The 20,184-nt window shown below is 49.4% G+C and overlaps 3 protein-coding genes across 16 annotated transcripts in view; 1 reads left to right on the top strand and 2 right to left on the bottom strand.

Annotated features, from left to right (window-relative positions):
- The first annotated feature begins 231 nt into the window (after positions 1–231).
- Positions 232–4,796, top strand: Snx22 (sorting nexin 22). 3 transcript variants are annotated; one of them, XM_013144042.3, is made up of 7 exons: positions 232–388; positions 631–714; positions 972–1,076; positions 1,646–1,740; positions 2,065–2,100; positions 2,273–2,340; positions 2,656–4,796. In XM_013144042.3, the coding sequence occupies exons 1-7, from the start codon at positions 314–316 to the stop codon at positions 2,799–2,801; spliced, it is 609 nt and encodes a 202-aa protein (XP_012999496.1). In that variant the 5' UTR covers positions 232–313; the 3' UTR covers positions 2,802–4,796. The 3 variants fall into 3 exon arrangements, with proteins under 3 accessions (XP_012999496.1, XP_005008366.1, XP_012999497.1); XM_005008309.4 differs by lacking the exon at positions 2,065–2,100; XM_013144043.3 differs by lacking the exon at positions 631–714.
- Positions 3,205–8,527, bottom strand: Ppib (peptidylprolyl isomerase B). The gene is made up of 5 exons (XM_003480191.5): positions 8,346–8,527; positions 7,449–7,562; positions 6,793–6,886; positions 4,161–4,345; positions 3,205–3,530 (listed from the first exon to the last, which is right to left on the bottom strand). Exons 1-5 carry the CDS (start codon positions 8,478–8,480, stop codon positions 3,408–3,410), a joined length of 651 nt encoding a protein of 216 aa, XP_003480239.1. The 5' UTR covers positions 8,481–8,527; the 3' UTR covers positions 3,205–3,407.
- A 2,016-nt stretch (positions 8,528–10,543) lies between these two features.
- The window catches only part of Csnk1g1 (casein kinase 1 gamma 1), a 166,309-nt gene continuing 156,668 nt past the window's right edge, over positions 10,544–20,184 (bottom strand). For 10 of the 12 annotated variants that reach the window (XM_063256946.1, XM_063256949.1, XM_063256948.1 and 7 more), the window contains one exon: positions 10,544–16,173. In XM_063256946.1, the coding sequence (XP_063113016.1) occupies positions 16,119–16,173 (55 nt within the window). In that variant the 3' untranslated portion in view covers positions 10,544–16,118. The remainder of the gene's footprint in view (positions 16,174–20,184) is intronic. The other 2 variants (XR_010050045.1, XR_010050044.1) reach the window with 1 other exon arrangement.

Raw genomic sequence — 20,184 nt, forward strand, 5'->3', positions numbered from 1 at the left:
CGGCCCTTCCGGGGCGCCCCACAGAGAACAGAGGAGGAACACAGGCCACCTCGCAGAGGGCGGCTGCCCCGCGACGCCCCTACGGGCGGCAGGGGCGGCACCAAACCCCGCCTTGTCTTCGCTGCTTTCTTGCCGGCGGCGCCAGGAGCGCTGGGGCGGGGCCTAATCCTGGGGCGGAGCCTGAGTCTGAGTTGGGGCGGGGCCTAGTCCGGGGCGGGGCTTGGTCCGGGGGCGGGGCTCTGCAGGGGTCTGTGTAGGCTCCAGAGGAGTCGGCCTCTGAGTGCGCTCCTGGAGGAGCGGCGGCCAGGCGCGGATGCTGGAAGTTCACATCCCGTCCGTGGGGCCGGAGGCCGAGGAGCCCAGACAGAGCACGGAGAAAGGCCACATGGTGAGCGCGCCTGCGGGATGGGGAGGGGCGAGGGGACCCCGCCCAGGGTAGTGGGGACCTGCGCGCGAACGCTGCCCGCCAGGCAGTCGGGAACCCGGGTTGGGTCTCTGTGCCTGAACCGCGGCCGGGAGGGTCGGCCATGTGTCCCCCAGTTGCGCGGGAGGCGGGTCCCGGGGAGCGGCGCCGCGGGCGGCCTTTGGCCTGGGGCGCGAGGGGAGCCTCACGCGCGCCTCTACCGCCAGGTGTTCCGCGTGGAGGTGCGGTGCCGCGGGCGGAGGCACTCTGTGCACCGGCGCTACAGCGAGTTCCACGCGCTGCATAAGCGGGTGAGCCACCCGGGGTCCTCGGAGCTGGGTTCCAGCCTCCCTTGGCGCGCGCGAGGGCGACGCCAGCCGCCGCCGACCTTGCCCCTGCGCGCCCAGCCCGCTCTTGGGCGTTCCTCGCCCTTGACCCGACTGCCGGCATCAGGGTCTGCTTGGGTTGAAGCCTTAGGGCTACAGGGAGGACTGGCTCGGATTAGGGTGGAGCAGCCTGGAGTTCTGGGTTGAAACTCTGTGGCCACACCTGGGTGACCTCCCTGCAGATCAAGAAACTGTACAAAGTGCCTGACTTCCCGTCGAAGCGCCTGCCCAGCTGGAGGACCAGGAACCTGGAACAGCGGCGGCAGGGGTTGGAGGCCTATATCCAGGTGTGTGCGGGGCACACTTGGGTGCCTGCATCTGATTGTAAGGGGATCACTCTCCAGTGCCTGTATCCAGGAGCGGGGGCAAAATCGGGTGCCTGTATCCAGGCGCTTGGGAAGGGGCCATATTCGGGTGCCTCTAGCCAGCAGTAGCAGCGGAAGACCCAGAGAGAGGGGTGCAGGAGGGTGGGGAGCTCCCACACTAGTAGATGTTATTTACCACCCCGGCTTCAGGGTCGACACTGTCAAGTACCAGTAGCCTTCTCTAGATCACTGAAAGAGTTCAGTGAAGCTGCAGCAGGGAGGCAAGCATCCCTTCCCTTCAGGGTAAGACCCTGGCTGCTCTCATAAGGGGAAGTTAAGTGGGGCTCTTCCCCGAGAGAAGTATGAGGGATGAGAGCTAGACACTTTCTGTGGGGCACCAACTTGTGCGGCCACAAGAAGACCCAGCACTGCCCGCACTGCCTTGAAATCTTGGCTATTTTGGAACAAAGGGCCTCACATTCTCATTGGCACTGGGCTGTGTAAATTAGTAGCTGGCTCTGATTATAGGTTTCCTGGGCCATCTTCTCTAGGGCATCCTGTACCTGAACCAAAATGTGCCCAAGGAGTTACTGGAATTCCTGAGACTCCGACACTTCCCAGCGGACCCCAAGGCCAGCAGCTGGGGGTGAGGAGTGCCAGGGGCTCCTGGCAGCAAACCAGTGAGGGAGGGTTTGGAACAGTAAACCTTTTCCCTCCTCCCATCTGTGAGGCTCTGGTCTGGTCCTCCCTCCTGAGACCTGACCCTCCTTCATCAGCTTTCCTGACCCTGGAGAAGTTGGTTTCGGACAACCTTGGTTACCCTAGCTGCCTCTGCCTCCAGAACTGATAGAAGTGAGGTCCCATGGGACCTGAAGTTCTGGGCTTATGTGTTTCCATTCCTCCCTCCTATCCCCTCCCTTCTGCTCCCCTCCCGGGCACCCCCAGTTTACAGAGCCTCTCTTCTTTTCAGCACCCTGGGGGAATTCCTGCCTAGTGACAGCAGCAGGCAAGTGAAAGCGCAGGCCTCTGCTCGCCTGCTGCCCCCTGGTGGCCATGTGCGAGTTGTAGCTTCTGCTGCCTCCTGCACCCACTCCCCTCCCAGCTCCCTTTGTGGGTCCCTGGCCATCTGTCCTCAGCTTCTTTGTAATACCATGGCTCATGAGCCTCTTCCCTCCCAGCTCACAGCTGCACCACCGGCCTGTGGTCACCTTCTGCAGGGATCCCTACCTTTGCATCCCTTCCCCAGGTAAGGAGCTACCTCTTACCTGTGTTTGGGGCCCTAGGTGCCAGGGTGGCCTTACCATTCCGTCACAGCATCCCAGGCAGCATCTCCCTTCTACTGCCCTTTGGGGCCACTGTGTGCTGCTCCTGTAGCTGTGTGGCCTTTGGGGACACCAGTGAGATGGGCCTGGCATGAGATGGGTCATTCCCCATCAGCCTGGCATACCAAGCTAAGAGCAGAGGGTGGCCTGGAATGCCAGTGTTTCACAGGGTGGACAGGTGCTATCTGCAACTTTGAAGAAGCTGCAGGCCTGTCCCTTGACGACTCTGCTTGCTTCAGAGTCTCTGCCTGACGTGGTGGTGAATGGTGTGCTCCATGGACTCTATGGATTTAGCAGCAGCCCAGCCCCAGCCCAGCCTGCGGCTATGACCCCGTTTCTCTGCCACCCATGCCCTGAAGAGTCCGGGAACCTCTTCCAGCTGTGAGGAGTCACATGCCTCAGTTGCACCACTGCCAAGGACCAGGGCTAGGTCACCTTTCGGCCTGGACCCAGCAATCTACCATGCCCTGTGCCCCATCAAGGCTCTGAACCCAGGATGTGAGGGCAGCTGGGGTAGTCTCAGTGTCCAGGCAGGGGCCAAGGGAGGGAGAGATGAGGAATAAAAGGAAAGACAGTTTAGAGGTAGAAGGGGGATATAGACGTAATTCTTAACACAGACCAGGAGAGGGCAGGGGAAGTAAGGTTTAGGTACAGCAGCTTGTGACATTGGGGAGCCTGGGGATAGAGCAAGCACCCACCTTTGTGGCAGAATCTTGACTGGGACACATCTTCATGGGGGAGGGACCACAGATCTAAGCCAACCCACACAAGTTTTATATACACATATATATATAAAAAAAAAACTCACTTTTTTTTATTGGTCAGCAATGATACCAGTAGTTTGTTACAAAATTTGGCCTGTGGAATGTGAGGCAAGTGGTCCAGCACTGGGACAGTGCAGCATGGAGCCCTAGGCCAGGCCACCTTCACCCTCACAAGGGCAGCAGGGTTGGTGCTGATGGTCACGCAGAGGGCAGAGGTCCCTGGTGCTCTACTCTTTGGCAATGGCAAAAGGCTTCTCCACCTCTATCTTGCCACAGTCTGCGATGATCACATCCTTCAGAGGCTTGTCCCTACTGTCTGTCTTAGTGCTCTCCACCTTCCGCACCACCTCCTGGGAAGGGATGGTTGGTCAAGTGAGGGGAGCCACCCTTGGAGACAGACCCCAGCGTGTGGCTCAGGAGGGACAAGGAGCCCACCAACCCTGAGGTACCAAGTTCTAATGAGCCAGTGGCAAAGGTGCCATGCCACCGTGTGAGAACATGTTTCCTTGCAGATTTGACACTGAGGGAATACTGAAGTGCTGTGAAGGCTTGCGAAGGAGGGAAGCAGAGTGAGCGGGCAGTGAGCTAACTAATAGCTGCTCAGGGCTACCACATTCAGCTGTACTCCAGGCAGCCCCATTTAGTGAATGACGAACAAGATCCTGCAGCTCTGGGGTTTCCACAGGCCTGCTGGGCTCTGCTGCTGCTGGGGCCTCAAGGGGTTTAGAACCTGAGAGGCTTGGAGATGCAGGCTGCATTTTTGTTTTAGGAGTGCTTGCTATGGAGACCAGGTTAGCCTCAAACTCCTGGTCTCACCTGATCCTCCTATCTCGGCCTCCTGAGTTGCTGGGTACAAGCTGGCTGTTCTCGATTCACCCCAGGGTGGGAGATGAATGCTGCCCTGAATCTGTGGCTTAGGTTCTTCTGAGAATAGGATGAAACCCAAGGAGCCCCCACCCTAGGTCTGCAGTAGGACTCACCATGCCTTCTAGAACTTTGCCAAATACCACGTGCTTGCCATCAAGCCAGGCTGTCTTTACAGTAGTGATGAAGAACTGGGAGCCATTGGTGTCTTTGCCAGCATTGGCCATGCTCACCCAGCCGGGCCCATAGTGCTTGAGCTTGAAGTTCTCATCTGGGAAGCGCTCGCCATAAATGCTCTTGCCTAGGAAGAGGGCAGAGTAGGTTGGGAGGTATGGGGTTAGCCCATACTGGGCAGACCTTAGAAGAGGATTTTGCACAGCCCAACCAGTCCTCTGTGCCAGGCTAGGTGTAGTCCCTGGACACAGAGAAGCTGCCCCTCTCCAGCCTCTAGCCCTAAAGCCAAAAACCTTGCTGACCCAGATCCGGAGTGGGTGGGAGGTGTTGGTGGGGTCAGCCAGGCTGATGTCCTGAACAGCACACTGGACAGAGGACTTCGTGGCTTCTGAGTGAAGGCCTGCACTCTGTGGCCTGAGGGACTTTGGTGGAGGACACTGTGGGGCTGCACAGCAGACAGGCATATGCAGCATGGATGGATACGGAATGGGTACAGAGGGACAACTGAATGAGTTCTGGAGATTCTAGAGCCTCTTACAAGAATGGGCATAAAATAAAAGGCACTGGTGGATCTGGTAGATCTGGGTCGTGAGTCTGTCCCTGTCAGCTCTGGGGCTGGGGCACATGACAAGAGAGCCATGTGCAGTTCTCTAAGCCACCGCACTCCTCAGCCAGTTCCAGGACAGCACTACCAGGACCCTTTTCTCCTGTCACCTGTTGGCAACTCACCCCTGCCTCAGTGGACTGAAGGCCTGGAGAAAGTCTGCATTAAAGAACTCATTTGCGGGCCAGGTTATAGCTCAGTGGCATAAGCGCCTGCCTGACAAGCACAAGGTCCTGAGTTCAATTCTCAGTACCAAAAATAAATAAACAAGTGATTTGTACTTTGGTAAACTACCCCAGACAGGGTGACCGGTAAGTCAGTGCTGACGGTGTCCCTGGTGGTCAGACTGAAAGCCCAGAATGGCCACCTGGTATGGTGACTCCCAGCCAGGGTACTCTCATTAGAGGGTAAACCTCAACCAATCACAGGCTCTCAGTGTTGTTATCTAAAAGATCCCAAACCTATAGCACACATCCTTAGTCTTAAGTCCATTCCCAAACTCTGAGTAGTTCCTCTCTTGAAAGCCAGTAAGAATCAAACCCCAGTCACTCTTGGCAACCTCTTCTCTGCACGCTCCTGTATTCATCCTTTCTCCCCTTTTCTGTAACTGTCTCAGTCCCTGGTGGGCCTGAGAACAGGCGGAGACTGTTCTAGGCATTTCGATCTAACGATCCATTGAGGCAGGATGAAGACACTGAGAGGTCAAAAGGTGCGTAGCTGGGAAGTAGCAGAGGGAGAATCCCAGGGTGGTTCCCAAGGTGTCCTGATTCCCAGGTCTCTGCCATACTCAGCTACTGTCCGTCCAGGGCTCTAGGCCCATGCTGCCCTACCATAGAACAGCTGCACAAAACCTCAGCAGCAGCTGGCCATCGATGCCTCATACCACATCTCATCCCTTGTGACTGTGTTGTCCTTCCATTCACATCTTCAGCAGGACCCTAATCCTTAAGAGTGCAAAACTGGGGTTCTAACTAAAACTCACCTCTCTGTGCCAGATGTGTTCTACTTCCACCCCCAGCTCCCCTTTGCCAAGCTCCTGCTATAGAACAAAGCCAGGCTCGCAGCTTAACCTGCCCATGTGTCCATTCGGAGCCACCCTTCCCATTCACAGACCACTTCCTGGCCCGAGGCCTGATCTCACCAGGCACATGACACCCAAGATCTTATCTAAGCCTGTGTGCCCACCACCCTCACCTCTCTTCCGTACAGAAGAGGATGTGGAGACCTGGAGGACTGGCTTGTCTGTGGTCACTGAGTAAAAGGGTGGCAGACACCGGCTCAATCCCAATTGTGTCCACCTTCATGAGTACTGCTGTTTGTAGGATCTCCACATCGTGCCTCTGGGTTCACGGCTGCCTTCAGCTAGTTCTCAAGTCTTGTGTTGCTAAGCAGCTTTCAGGACTTCTTTCTAGTTCTTCCTACCTTGACAATAAACAACTTGAAGGCAAAGCCTTCAAGTCCTGAATGCTGCATTTATGGCCCACTAGGGAATTTTCAGGTACCAGGTGGGTGGGTAGCTGAGATAGCTGCTGCTTGCTGATCTTCCCACCCTTAGTACCTCCTTCCTGGGATGGAGGAAATAGCAGGCCGGGCATCTAAGCAGTTAGTCCTGGGGGTCTATCTTTCTGTTCTCTGTCTCTGTTCCTTAATGGGGTCAACCAAGGTGATTGCCTCCTTGCACCCTGGCTGGGGCACATAGGCTTCGTGCCTACCCATGTGTTTGTTCTTCACTGCCACACCAGCCTTCCATCCTCCTCTCTCAGAGGAGATCTCTTGGGTCCACCTGAACCCTTTTCTCTCTCTCCTTTGTGCTGTACCCCTCTGCTCAGAAAGGGACAGCTGTCACTACATAAGCAAAAGGGCTTTCTCGCAGCTGGGAACAGAAGAAGCCTGGCCTGCCCCAAACAGCCCAGCCTTCTACCTTGGAGGCTATGCTGATAGCCTCCTCTGCCCCAAAGACCCAGAGTTACCTCCTGTGCCATCTCCTCTGGTGAAGTCTCCGCCCTGGATCATGAAGTCTTTGATCACACGATGGAATTTGCTGTTTTTGTAGCCAAAGCCTTTCTACAAAAAAGGGGATGGCATCAGGCAACATGCAGACATCAAATAGGCCCTACAGGAACCCAGACTGCAATTCCTGCTCCCAGGAGAGACCCTGCCAGTCAGGCACTCAGCACACAGACTCAGGAAAGGCTGAGACTCCACCTTCCTCTGCCTTTGTACAGGTCTCAGCTTTATACAATCCTACATCACATAGTGCCTTTCCCCTCTCTCCTAATCATAAGAACAGATGGAAGAAAACAGAAAAAAGATCACCTGCTAGCCCAATGCAATAAGACAGAGTCTTGCTAGGTAGATTAGGCTTGTCTCAAACTCACAGCGATCCTCCTAGCTCAGTATGCCGAGTGCTGGGATTACAGGTGGACAATACCAAACTGGACTAAGGGTGCTCTGTTCTTGTTTTCTTGAAATCCAATGTGGTAGCCGATAAAGTCTCCCAGGAACGTTCTGGGCCTTTACTCTTTAAGATGACAACACTGGGTCCCCAGGGCCATAGCAAAGGCTTCCACTTGTTTGCTGTTATCCCTAGTATGCTGAGGTAACAATCACTACTCCAGCCACTTACCTCTCCTGTAGCTAAGGCCACAAAATTATCTACTGTTTTTGGAACAGTCTTTCCAAAGAGACCAAAGACTACCCGGCCCACATCTTCATCTCCAATTCGTAGGTCAAAATACACCTGAGGGGAAGGGGGGGAAAAAAAAAAGATTATTTCTAACTCAGTCTGAAGGGGGTGTTGCTCGGGGAGAACCCACCTTCAAAACAGGGGCTCCTTGTTTCTCAGGGTGGCCTCCAACTTTTCCAACCTCCTGCTTCGGCCTCCCAGGTAGCTGGGATTACAATGTGTTCTGCCTGAGCCATATTTAAAAACAGGGGTTCTGAATTTGACTTTGGTGGGTACAAAAATACAGTAAAAGCGAAGGATGGCGTCAGACCTTTTACCCGAAATATATTTTGGTACACACTCTCCTTGCACTGCAAGGTAACATCTTTGAGTCTTATAAGTGGGCAAAGATAAACTGACATTAAAAAGAGAAAAACGAAAGGAGGGAAATCTAAAGTCGCGATTTAAGCTAAAGTCGCAAATTTAAGCTCTATTTACCGTGCTTTGCAATTTCTAAGAGGCTTAGATTTATCATAAAGGGAGCGAAGGCGAGGAGCCGATATTTGGCTATTTCCGCAGCACTGCAGGTTCTTAGCAAAAAGGCTGGCTGGGGGCCGTCCCCGAAGCCCCGACGGGCATTCTGGGCGCCTAGGAACCCTGCTAGGTCAGGGCAGAGGTGTGCTGGGGAGGATCTGGGTCCTTCTCGGACTGGGGTCAGACGGCTCAGACGCCACGAGGCCACGGCTAGTGCTGGGAGGAACAGGACCGAAGCCAAGGACGCCCCTGCCGAGCGCCGCACACCCGAGGCCGAAGGCGCCGAGGCCGGACTCGGGCGGAGCGGGAGAGGGGCACGCGGACCTTGACGGTGACTTTAGGCCCTTTTTTCTTCTCGTCGGCCGTGGAGGGTCCTGGCAGCAGCAGGAAGAAGACGGAGCCCACGATGAGGGCGGCGGCGAAGAGCAGCTTCATGTTGCGCTCGGAGAGGCGCAGCATCCACCGGTAGAAGCGGGCAAAGCCGGGCGGCCAGGCCGGAAAGGGTGGGGACACGGCAGCGTGGCCGGGCGCCGCCACCGCGCGGGGGACCCTGAGGTTGCAGGCGGAGGGCTGGCGGGAGCCGGGAACTGTTTCCCCCTCCACCTAGGCACCAGGTGGTAGATCCCTACGGGGCGGGGTGGACACGCGGTAGGAGGCGGAGGCGAGGGCGGCTGCCACGTTTCTGCACCCTCATTGGGTCTGTGGCTCATGCGGCTCAAGATTGGCCCCCGTGACCATCGGAGCCAGCGCGCCCCACCTACCCCCGCCCCGCCCCACCCCGCTCCGCGGAGCCGCTGGGCCCAGGGAAGGCTAGGGACCTGGATGTTGGCTGCAGTCTTTGTGGCTGTTCTAGGTGTGACAGCTTCCAAAAGTTCTGCGCGCCTTTAGTCATGCAGCATAACGTACAGCTCCTTCTTGTCTTGCAAAATTTGCTTCAAATAAAATTTCTGGCACTTTGCTACCCATCTTTTTTTCTCCTCTGAGTCTACTGCATAAATCAGTGCACACTGAAATTTGTTGTATATTCTGTATATCTGATTGTATATATGTGTATATCTGTGTGTGTATATATATATATATATATATATATATATATATATATATATCTGGTTGTATATGTGTATATCTGGTTCTATATTCTGGTGCATAACAGCAGGTAGGGTTAAGACAGCTTGCATTAGCATGGCCTGAAGCTGATCGTTCTTCTCCGGTTTTCAAGACTGTCAAACTGTGATCAGATGCCAGGTATCTCTATTTCGAAGTTTAACACAATTGGTGGTGCTCCAGTCTACAACACACACACTTTGATACCAGGATTCTTGCACACCCGGAAAAAAATAAAAACCATTAACGCACTTGTTTTCTTTTTAATTTGTGGATGTATGATGGTGTTAAATGTCTTTTAAAAACTTCTTTTAAAATGGTGTTAAATGTCTTTTAAAAGGGCTGGTAATGTAGCTCAGTGCAAAGGCCCTGCATTTAATCCCCAGTACGACCAAACCAAACCAAATCAAAACCCAGAAAACAATTTTCAAAGATTAACTTGCAACAAACTACAGCTCCTTCTCAGGTTGATCTTTGCAGTTTGGTCTCTATATGGGGTGCTGAGCTGTTGGGAGTCATGCGTGGCCATCCCCATTCCCTAACCTGTCCTTTTACACCAGATTGACACTTGTTGTTTCCTACCCCCCCACCCCCACCCCGTACTACCTCATACTTGCCAGGCAGGCACTGTGTTGCCGAGCTAAATTTCCAGCAGACATTTATTGTTTTCTATCCTTGCACCTTAGTCGGGTGGAGGTTTATTCAAAAATTGTGACATTGTCAATGATCTTCCAAATTCACCCTCTTAGTGCTGCCTTTTTTCAGGGGTGGAGGAATATGAACCTTTTTCCTTGGTTTCATGCTGCCTAGAGACACTGAGAAAAAGTACCCAGCTATGTGTTCAAAACAGCCTCTTGCACAAGCAGCTAACACTCAATGGATTTTTTTTTTTTCGTCTTTTTTTGAGACAGGGTCTTGCTATGCAGTTCAGGCTGGCCTTGAGCTCACTTTGTAGCTAGGGCTGGTCTCAAACTCACAACGATCCTCCTGCCTCAGCCTCCCGAGTGCTGGGATTACAGGCGTGAGACACCATGCCCAGCTACACTCAGTGGATTTTGTGTGTGCGTGCAGAACTGAGAACATAACTTGGGGACTTTCTAACACTGAACTGCATCGTCTTTGGCTCCTTCCTGTTCCATAGTTAAATGTTTGTGTGCTTTCTCCATCAGCAGAGCAGGTATGAAGCTACCAGATATTGTTCACTAGAGCAGTCTTGACTTCCTGGTGTTCTATCCCTTGAGGACAGGAACTAGCATGAGAATGGCCATATTTAGGTCTATTTACTTTAGAAATGACTCATAAGAGAAGGTAATATTCAGCCTCAAAGAATGAAGCAAGAATGCCAAAGTATCAAGCATTATTTTCTTAGCCAGAAATGAGCCAGGGGAGATTAAAAACAAACCAATGAACCAAAGAAGTAGCCAAGAAAGAAGAGACATTTTATTTTACATACAAAAATGGTGCAAACTGAGTCCTGTCCTCCCCACATTGGGGAAGAGTATACTTAAGAGATCACATTTGTGTCTTCCAGCACATTCCATGGTGCTCTAGAAATGGGCTACTCTGAGATAAATTATCAGGACCCATTTTCCATTTTCTCTAAAGAAGGCTACTTCCTCTGCGGATTTTTCCCCGATAGTACACAAGTCTCTTGCTGGGGGGACCACTTCACATACACTTTAAATTGACATTCATGTTTAAAAATACTGTTTCATTTTCACAGGTAAGTTTTCTGACCAGTGCCAGGATTCATGAAAGATTATGTATCTTTTTTTTTAAAAAGGCATTTAATAATCAGACACATCCAAAATTATAACTGATTTCCACAACTGATTTATACATTATCTAGTTTTTTAAAAATTGCAATCAACATCCCAACATCATCTTAAGAGTACAATGGGCAAAGATTAAAGAAACAGACAAATAATAATATAATAAATTAGAGGATGTAGTATATCCAATGGGAATTCTAAATCAACATTACTTTCCATTGGGAGAGTTATAGTATTTTTGGTTTCACCTCTTTCATTTGTTACTCTTCTCTCCTTGATGAATGGGGCTCATTCCAAGAGCCAGCTTGCTAATATACTGCCTTGAGAAGCTTGTCACTGTGACAAGTAAAACTCAGGAACTCCTGGTTCCCCACAGCCTAGCATGAGTTTTTATCAAAGTGAAATGTACAGAGGAGAGTATGCACACATGAACTCACGCATGCACACGCACACACACATAATCGTACACCCCCATCTGTAAATTTATTTCCCCCCAAAGAAATGGCTCATCTTCCTGAGACATTCCTGACAGACAATAAGCCTAAAAAAGGCTTTTGGTGCAGGGTTAGCCTGGGAGATCACAAAGGGGAATACTGAAAATGTCACAGCTATCCTGAAAAGGGGACTTGGGGGACAGTTATGACAGCAGTCCTCTTCTGCCTAACATCACCAGGATGACTGCACCGCACCCCCACTTATTACTGTGGATAATCCTCTACTCTGAGAACTTCAAGGGGGTGATGGCACAAGAAAAGTTATTTTGAATAAAAGAAAAAAAATTCTGTCTACCCAATCGAGGCTTCTTTATAACATCAAGTTCGGTAATCAACTAGAAATATATGGAGTATGATGCTTACTGTTTCCTTTGTAAGGCCGATTTACAAATACTGGAATGGGTTTCCTGGTTCATACTGAGAAAAATGTTAACTACTGTCCTACTGTCTATATTCAGGGGACCTACGTACTATTGTGAATACAATGAGAAACCTATTCTTTTGCACTTAGTCATGTGCAAAAGGAGTTAGGAAAAACATTTTTAAGACTGCTTACTGGATCAAAGCCTTCCAAGACTTGTGGCTAAACACTGCTCAAATTCTACAAACTCAGAAGGGCCATGTTTGCCTTTTCTTTTTCTTACACAGAAAAAAAACCCAACCTCATAACAAACTTCCAAATCAAAAGGAATCCTGGTTTGACTTCTACCAACTTATCATAGGAAATCCTGGGAGTTACCACCAGCCTCTAGGTGGGGCTCCCCTGGAGTCTACAAAGCAAGAACCCCAGGAGTGAGGGCCTGTCACCAACATGGCCAATCCAGATGGGTACCTGGTTATCCTGGCTCCCTGAGGGTCTCTGGAATTCATATGCCCAACGTGAGGCAGTGGAGGGGCTGGTGGCAGTGGCCTGGCATAGGCAATGTCGGCTGAGTGGCCCCACAAACACCCAACTTGAGAAACTCCATGCCTGACAAGGCTCGGACATGAGACAACATTGTCAGGGCAACTTGATGGGAATGGACAGCTGGCTTACTAGGAACACTAAAAAGCAGCTGGGACACAGGAAGCACAGAGGCTTTGGAGAGATGCATCAGAAAGACCAGTTCCTTTGTAGAGAAGTGAAGTTCTTATCTTTCAGAAATGGAGGCAATGCTTGTTCACTAGGAGGTGGAAGGGATTATATCTTTTATAGTACCAAAAAGCCAAACCAAAACAAAATAATCATTAGTAACCACTCTAACATAACCACCTCAGTGCATATTTCTGACATTCAAAGTAGTTGAAACACTGAAAACACTGCATAAGCACTGCTGAAGTTACTTTCTGAGATGATAGATGCTGTCTGGCAAAGGGGCACTGTTGTTATGTACTTGGAGTGAACTGAAAAGTAGAAAATCATCAGTTTTTCTATTGGATACCTCAATCCATCTCCTGCACCATATGCATTTTAAAGGACATGGACCTGTCACTTGACTCATACTTTCTTAGACCTTGTTTCTTCCTACACAGACCCAAAACCCAATGTTAATTAAGGTAGTCACGAGTGCACACTGGCTGCCAGGATGTTCCGTCAGCCTTGTGCAACCACCTGACCCACCCCTGCAGAGGAAGACTGAGCAGGCCCTGGCCCAGGCCTAGTCACAGCGGAGATGCAGCACACCTTGGTGGCAGCCTACTCCACTTGTCTACATCTTCTCAGGTCACACCACCAGAGAGATGGAGGCATCTAATATCTCCAGGGTTTTTAAAAATGCAAAGATGCTGAAGTTGCTTTAAAGGAAAGTAACTGTACCAATCCCAAAGAAAATGATCCTCAGACAACATGGCTGTGGGAGAAAGCTGAAAAGTACAGAGTAAGCAGACTTTGGGTGGGTGCTGGAGGGCATGCCTGTCCATCAGCATCTGGCTGGGACACACAGCCATGCAACAGCATTGACAGGACTTAGGAAGGAGCCAGACGTGCAGGCAGGGCCGGAACTGATGGCCAAACTGCTTGTGGAGTCCTCACTTTTTGTTTTCTAGGGGGCAGGTGGGTTAATTCTGTATAAGATTATAATAGAATCTCTTGGCTCTGGGACCATCTTGGAGTGTCAACAGCCTAGGAAGGTTCACCACTACAGTACCTATGTGCTAAAGGGACCTGGGCTCTTTACCTTTGCTATGAAAACCAAACACCTAGGAAGAGATGGGAAGGGGGGTGTTGGAAGATGAGAATAGTGCATTAGGAAGCCACCCCCCAACTGCTCAGGTTTAACCCCTCAAGAGCTAGCCTATAAAAATTTTAAGACAAAAAAAAAGCCACAAAGTTGGCAGCAAGGCAGCCTGCTTGGTGGCCAAGCTAGTCACTACCTTTGCTTTTTTGTAGAAGCAGGGTGGGGGAGGCACTTAGTGGGGTACAATGAACCTGGATGCTCCATGCTTTGCCACCATTTCCCCTGCCCTCCCTTGAAAGGCAAGGTATTTTCTACACAGGGAAGAGGAAATTAAAATTTCTTTATAGGAAGTTAAGAGTTGCCCAAATGCCAAATGAGACGTTGCAAATTTTGGTGATGGCCTTTATCTATCAGGTATCAGCAGGCAAGCATACCCCAGTAGTCAAAGTCCTTGTGGGGAAGGGATACAACATTGCCTCTTCCGGCCACTCTATTTCACATACTGAAATACTTCTTTTAAAGAAATGGCAGATTGCAGTCTTTACATAGATAAATGGGTTTGGAGCCAATAAAGTGATTTTCCCAAGCCTGGGTCCCATGGAATAAGTAAATCTGGTAATTCTGATACATCAGGCATTTCTGATTCATATAAAGTACACTATGGACTTGTCAGGAAATGCCAGCAACCAGAATATATGTCCTCCTCCTCCATTCCAATAGCTACCCCTGTGCCTCAAGCCAGGGACAAACATTTCTATGCTTCCCCAAGCCACCAGACTACAATAGCTATGGACCTGCGTGGTTAGCTCTCTGCTTTAGGTACAAGACTTCTTCCCCTGATATAAATGATCCTTTCTCCTCTGTCACATAGGGATGAGAAACTATTGTTTGGAAAGGCTCCTGAACTGAAAATGGAGCATGACATTAGCTCCAGACATTACTAATTTCAAACAGTGAATGAGGAACTAAGATACTTCATGGTGTTCCGCCCTGTGAAGCCACCTTGGTGGGAATGTTGGGTGTGCTGGGAAAACATGCTCAGATGCATCTTATATTCAAGTTATACCCAATTAAAAGATAAATTAAAACCTTTTAGTTAAGTTTCCTTTTCCCTGGAGTTTCCCAGCACCAACCTCCTATACTCCTATTCACATAGTGCTTGGTCCAGATGCTACAGGCCTGGTTTTGGGTAGGGCAAGCCAGCCCAAATGCTACAAGACAGATGGGACACAATGACTTTCTTCTCATGGCCCTATGATGCCATGCCTTGAAGCTTCTCTGGCAGTTGGAAGGCAAGTTCACTGTCTGCTTTTTGTCTTCCAGTGGCAATATAGTAGTGGCTGTTTAGTCATCCCCGAAATCATCAGAAAGTGACATGACTTATTTAGTAGGAAGTCCCTGGCAGTGAGGAAAAAGACATTTTGGATTTGGGATGAATATCTCCTTCTGTGGGGTCTTTTGGTCGCAGATGGGTCACCGCTCACCCCACTTGCTGGAGAGCTAGGCTTGCGAAGGGCAGGTGGGTTAGGTCAGGAGGCTCTGGTAGGGACATCCTTCAGCAGCTGAGAAGATGAATGAAAATTCAAGTATGTTTCTTTGCCAACCTGAGTGCTCACTCAGAGTGACAGTTTGGCTTCTTCTCTTCTGGGTGCTGCCAATCAATCTCTTTCTATGGAAAACATCCTCTGGACCCATTTTCTCTCTGAATGGCTTGGCTGGCCCATCCCCTCAAAACAGAAAAAGTAAAACTCCCAATAGAACTAGACATAATACGCATCTGCCATGTTGTTTTTAAAAAAAAAAAAAAAAAAAACTAAAAGTGCAATAAAGTCAGTTTTCTTTCCTTTGCTCAGAACAACCTGCATGTCCTGCTACTGCCTGGAGAAAGGAACTCACTCATCAAGCAAGCTAAAAAATGCCACCACATGGGGACAGTAGACTGCAGATTTCTCACAGCTTGTGTCCTACAGTGTAAATTCACAGGAGGGAGGAAGGAAGGAACCTGAACCCTGTGGCCATCTGGGTGGAGGCTGCCCAGGCACACAGGAGAGGAAGCCATGCTGCAGACACACAGGGAGGTGGAGAAAGACGGTTCTCCAGCCCTGGCCTGGGCCTGCCATTTTCCTCCTGCCTTTTTGGCCTTCCTGATCCTGGGCCCCCTCTCCACACGCAAAGCTTTTAGCTCACTAGCTTTTGTGCAGCAGAGGGTTGAGGGTGGGATGAGAACCAGGAATAAAGAAGGGCAGGGAAGTGCGCAGTAGTCCTTGAGTTTCTGTGAATGAGGCCTTTGCTGTAAACAATGGGAAGAAGGTCTACCAGGCAGCCGCAGGGCAGGCAGTGCAGGAACAGCAGCTCTGGGACCCGCCCGGAGCTTAGGCAGGAGGGGCAGCCCCTGACCCACCAGGACCCTGGCTGCCTGCACTGGCTCCTTCTGGGGGCATCTGCTTCTTCTTTTTGGTTTGGATCTCCACCCTCCCCCACAGAGGATTTCCTTCCAATGAGAAATGGCAGGAGCTGCAGGTGCAATGGAGTCAGAGTCCCCAGAGCCTGAGGACTCCTGGGAGGCACTGGTCACTTGTGGCGCTGAGCATTCTTCTTCCTTTTCCTCTTAAAGAAACAACAGCACCTGGAGCACAAGGAACATTGCAAGTCAGTGCTATAGGGCGACAGCTTCTGGCAGATCTTTGCCTGCTTCTGCTTGCTGCAGAGGGTGGCACTTTCCCCCTGGTAACCACCCTCAGGGCTGCCCACCATCAACAGTGCACACAATGAGGCAGCGGGTATCATCTGCCAGGAAAGCCAAAGCAATCAGCTGCTTATTTTCAATCTGCAGCTGTCCAACCTAATTATCAAAATGCTGCATGCTAGGTAGGACTGTGAGGCATTTCTGCAAGGAGGGTGAAAAGCACTTTTCCCCTAGTCTAACACTCAACCCAGATGCTTCATCTTTGTCTTGAAATAAGGCTGGGGTTGCTCAGGGCTACGTAAGAGTAGCCCATATCACCTGCTCCTAGATACTGAAGATAAATTATTTAATGCAACTTACTAGCCAGAGGGCAATGAGGCTAAACTAACACAAACACAGAATGTCTGGAACTCTGGAAAGATCTCAAGATGGAATCAACAAGCAGAGTGTTTGTCTCTACCCCAACTCCTGCCCCTGTTCTATACTTGGAAGTATGTAGAAGCCCCAACTCACACAGGAACTGTGAGCCCTGTCTCCTAAGAGCAGCACAGCTCCTTTTCATCCCAAGGGATCAAAACCCAGGTACAGGAGGTGATCCTTCAGAAGCTCTCTGGGGGCAATGTGCTCCCGCCCAGCTACCAGAGGCTGTGCTGCTGTGCCACACAGGCTCCAGACTGGGCCCTGTTTAACAGGGCAGAGGCTCAGGTCTCTGTCACAGCCCTCCAAGTGCTTGCCTCCTAGGGACAGCCACAGCCTGTTCCACCTTAGTCCCGCACCCCCACCCCATCTGTGGGCTTTGCTTAGGCAATGGGAGGTGGGTGATGAGGGCTGAGGCAAGGCTGGAGCAAAAGATACATTCTCTCCAGGGAAGTGAGGATACAAGGGGCAGAAAGGAGAAGATGAGATGAATAGTGGGGAGCAAAGCTTGAGGTGTAGCGTACACTCCCTGGACCCAGGGGGAAAAAAGCTTTTCAGAGAAAAGTATCTGTAAGTCTCTTGCCTATCCTTCCAGATTTAAAACAAGGAAAATCTGTACAGAAATATAGAATGCTTTCATTTCCCCCCTACTCCTAAGTTCTTCACTGAGCTAAGAATCCCGTTTACTTAGACCCTTTGGGATCACAACATCCCATAACCTCATTTGAAACATGGAGAGGTTTCTTGGAATGCAGAAATACATATTTATACAGAGATTGATGGGCTTTAGCCAAATCCAAATAAATCAAACTTGGAAATTTTGGAAACAGGAGTTTTTCAAGAGTCTCTTAAAATTTCTTCTCTGAGTACATTAGTGACATTTAGAATTTATTCAAATTAATGGGTTCCTATAATGGGTATAAATACAGTTAGTAATCAAAGTGTGAAATGTACCAAGAAACTGAATATATTCTTTCTTTTTTTGTCTTTTTCTTTTTTATCGGTACCGGGGATCAAACGCATGACTGCCTGCTTGCAAGGCAGGCGCTTATGCCGCTAAGCTAAATCCCCAGCCCCAGAAACTGAATATATTCTTTAAAATAAAAGTGATCGATATACCCAATTAAAATTATCCTTGGCTGGGGATGTAGCTCAGTGGCACAAGTGACTGACTAGCAAGCACAAGGTCCTGAGTTCAATTCCCAGTGCTCTCCCTCACCCCTGCCAAAAAAATTATCCTGAATAGAAACCCTGGGTAAGAATTCAAGGGAAACAGACTTTTTTGGTACAGTGATACCTCAGTACTTGTTAACTGGTTCCGGGAGGTCTGATGAGTGGCAGAGAAAAACAACTTTCTATCTTGTTAAAATGTGTCCAGTATCAAGTAGAATGAGCTTCAAAGCAGTCAAGTACCAAGATGTAACTATACAGATATATTAGAAACAGACATTTTCCAAGTGGAAAGTCTAGAAATTAACATTAAAGTGGCAAATGAAATCATAGGAGCACCAATGTCTCAACAGTCTTACCTGTTCCCTCTTACCCATAATTTTCAGAGGCTTTCTTTTTGTGGTATTATAAATTAAACCCAGAACCTGCATGTGCCAGGCAAGTGTCCTGCCACTGAGCTCCACCCCCAGCCCCTTTTTATTTTAAGATAAGGTCTAAGTTGCTCAGATTAGCCTTAAACTTGCAATTTTCTTGCCTCAGTCTCCCAAACAGCTAAGATTACAAGTATGTGTCACCATGCTTGGCTTCTATTCTTATCCTTTTTGGAGGATGCTTAAGAAGATGACTTCGGGGCTGGGGTTTTAGCTCAGCAGCATAAGCGCCTGCCTTGCAAGCAGGCAGTCGCGAGTTCGATCCCCGGTACTGATAAAAAAGAAAAAGACAAAAAAATAAAAATAAAAAAAAAAGAAGATGACTTTGTGTTTTTACTTATTTTTGATTTTGTTTTTAAATAAAAACTGAAAAAGTTTGATACATCGGTTTACTTCATATTGTGCAGTGTCTGTCTTTTATGTTCTCCAAGGCAAATCAAACAAATGTCTGCTCGCAAGCATGTACAATCTAATGTACAGCTGGGCATGTTGGTATATGCCAATAACTTAAGAGGCTGAGGCAGAAGGATCACAACTTCAACACCTGCTAGGGCAATTTAGCAAGATCTGCCTCAAGATAAAAATAAAAAAGACTGGGAATTTAGCTGTGGTACAGTGCTTGCTTAACACGTGCAAGGCCTTGGGTTAAAGTCCTAGCACCACACACACACACACACACACACATACACACACACACCCTGAATGTGCTATGCTGAATTTCTAGACTGGAGATCACGAGCTGTGGTTCACAGGAACTGCTATATTTTAAATTGGAGCACTAGGTTGATTTTTTGCTAATTCATATAGTTGTAGCTTCAATAGTAGTAGAAACTATTAATAATTTCTCTCTACAAGAAAGTCATGAACTGGATGTGCTTTCATTGGCCTGTAATCCCAGCGCTCAGGAAACTGAGGCAAGAGGAGCATTCACTGTAAGTTCAAGGCCAGTGTGAACTACATAGGGAAATCCTGTCTCAAAACAACAAACAAAACAAAGCTACCTCCCCACAGTTGGCTCTTGAACTCTGTGGTGACTTCTAGCAGCAAGCCCCACTGAAATGGACTAGGCCAGTGATGCCAAACCTTTCAGAGCATTCAATGATGACAACTAGCTGGTTGTGGCATGCGTGGCATAGGTTTACCACCACAGGCCTGGACTCTAGACCAAACCACGGACTGTTCCCCAGGTGATCAGCTCCTCTCCAGGTTCCCTTCCAGCAGAGTCTGACTGGATGACCAGAAGTTCTCAGCATGCCAGAGTTATAACTGGTCCAAGATTCCCACTCACAAGTCCCTGAGAGCTTCCCCTGCAGCCTCTGACTGGGTGCTACTTTCACCCCACTCTCTTACGTGTCCTGGGCCTCATGTTCCACCTGTTCCCTGGCTGTGCTCCATTTCTCTACGGCACCCTTTTGCTATAGTACTAGGTTCAAATCCTGATGGGTCTACTAATTCTTCCTTGACTATTCATGTGACCTATTGTCCCTTGAGCCTTCTAGGAATAATATTTTAAGTGTGTTGGAAAATGCCTTGTCCTTTTATACATGTCTTTTCTCCCTAGCTGGATGGTACCTAAGCTTTTTGGGGAGACCTTGGGTCACTCCAGCCTTCCAAGCACAGGGCTGGATAAGCATAAGAGCTCCAGTGTTTACAGTTGGGATTGTATGACTGACACCTCACAGGAAAAATATAGATCACGACAATGTCAGATTATACAGACACACATTTGCAAAATGAGTAGGTCGAACATGCTCACTGAAACCTAAGACCACAAATCCTAGCTCCATAAAACCCAACTTTACCCTTATTGTATCCTCATTCCCAAGAAACTCTTGTACATCAGGACTCAGGAATCAGTGCCCAATCCAGTCATCCAAGAGAAAGAGGACTGAGGTTGTCATCCCCAGTGCAGGTGACAACCCTATGTGTGCAG

The sequence above is a fragment of the Cavia porcellus genome, unplaced genomic scaffold (assembly GCF_034190915.1).
Source record: "Cavia porcellus strain 051 isolate PalLab524CR breed Dunkin Hartley unplaced genomic scaffold, mCavPor4.1 scaffold_10, whole genome shotgun sequence".
Classification (NCBI taxonomy): domain Eukaryota; kingdom Metazoa; phylum Chordata; class Mammalia; order Rodentia; family Caviidae; genus Cavia; species Cavia porcellus.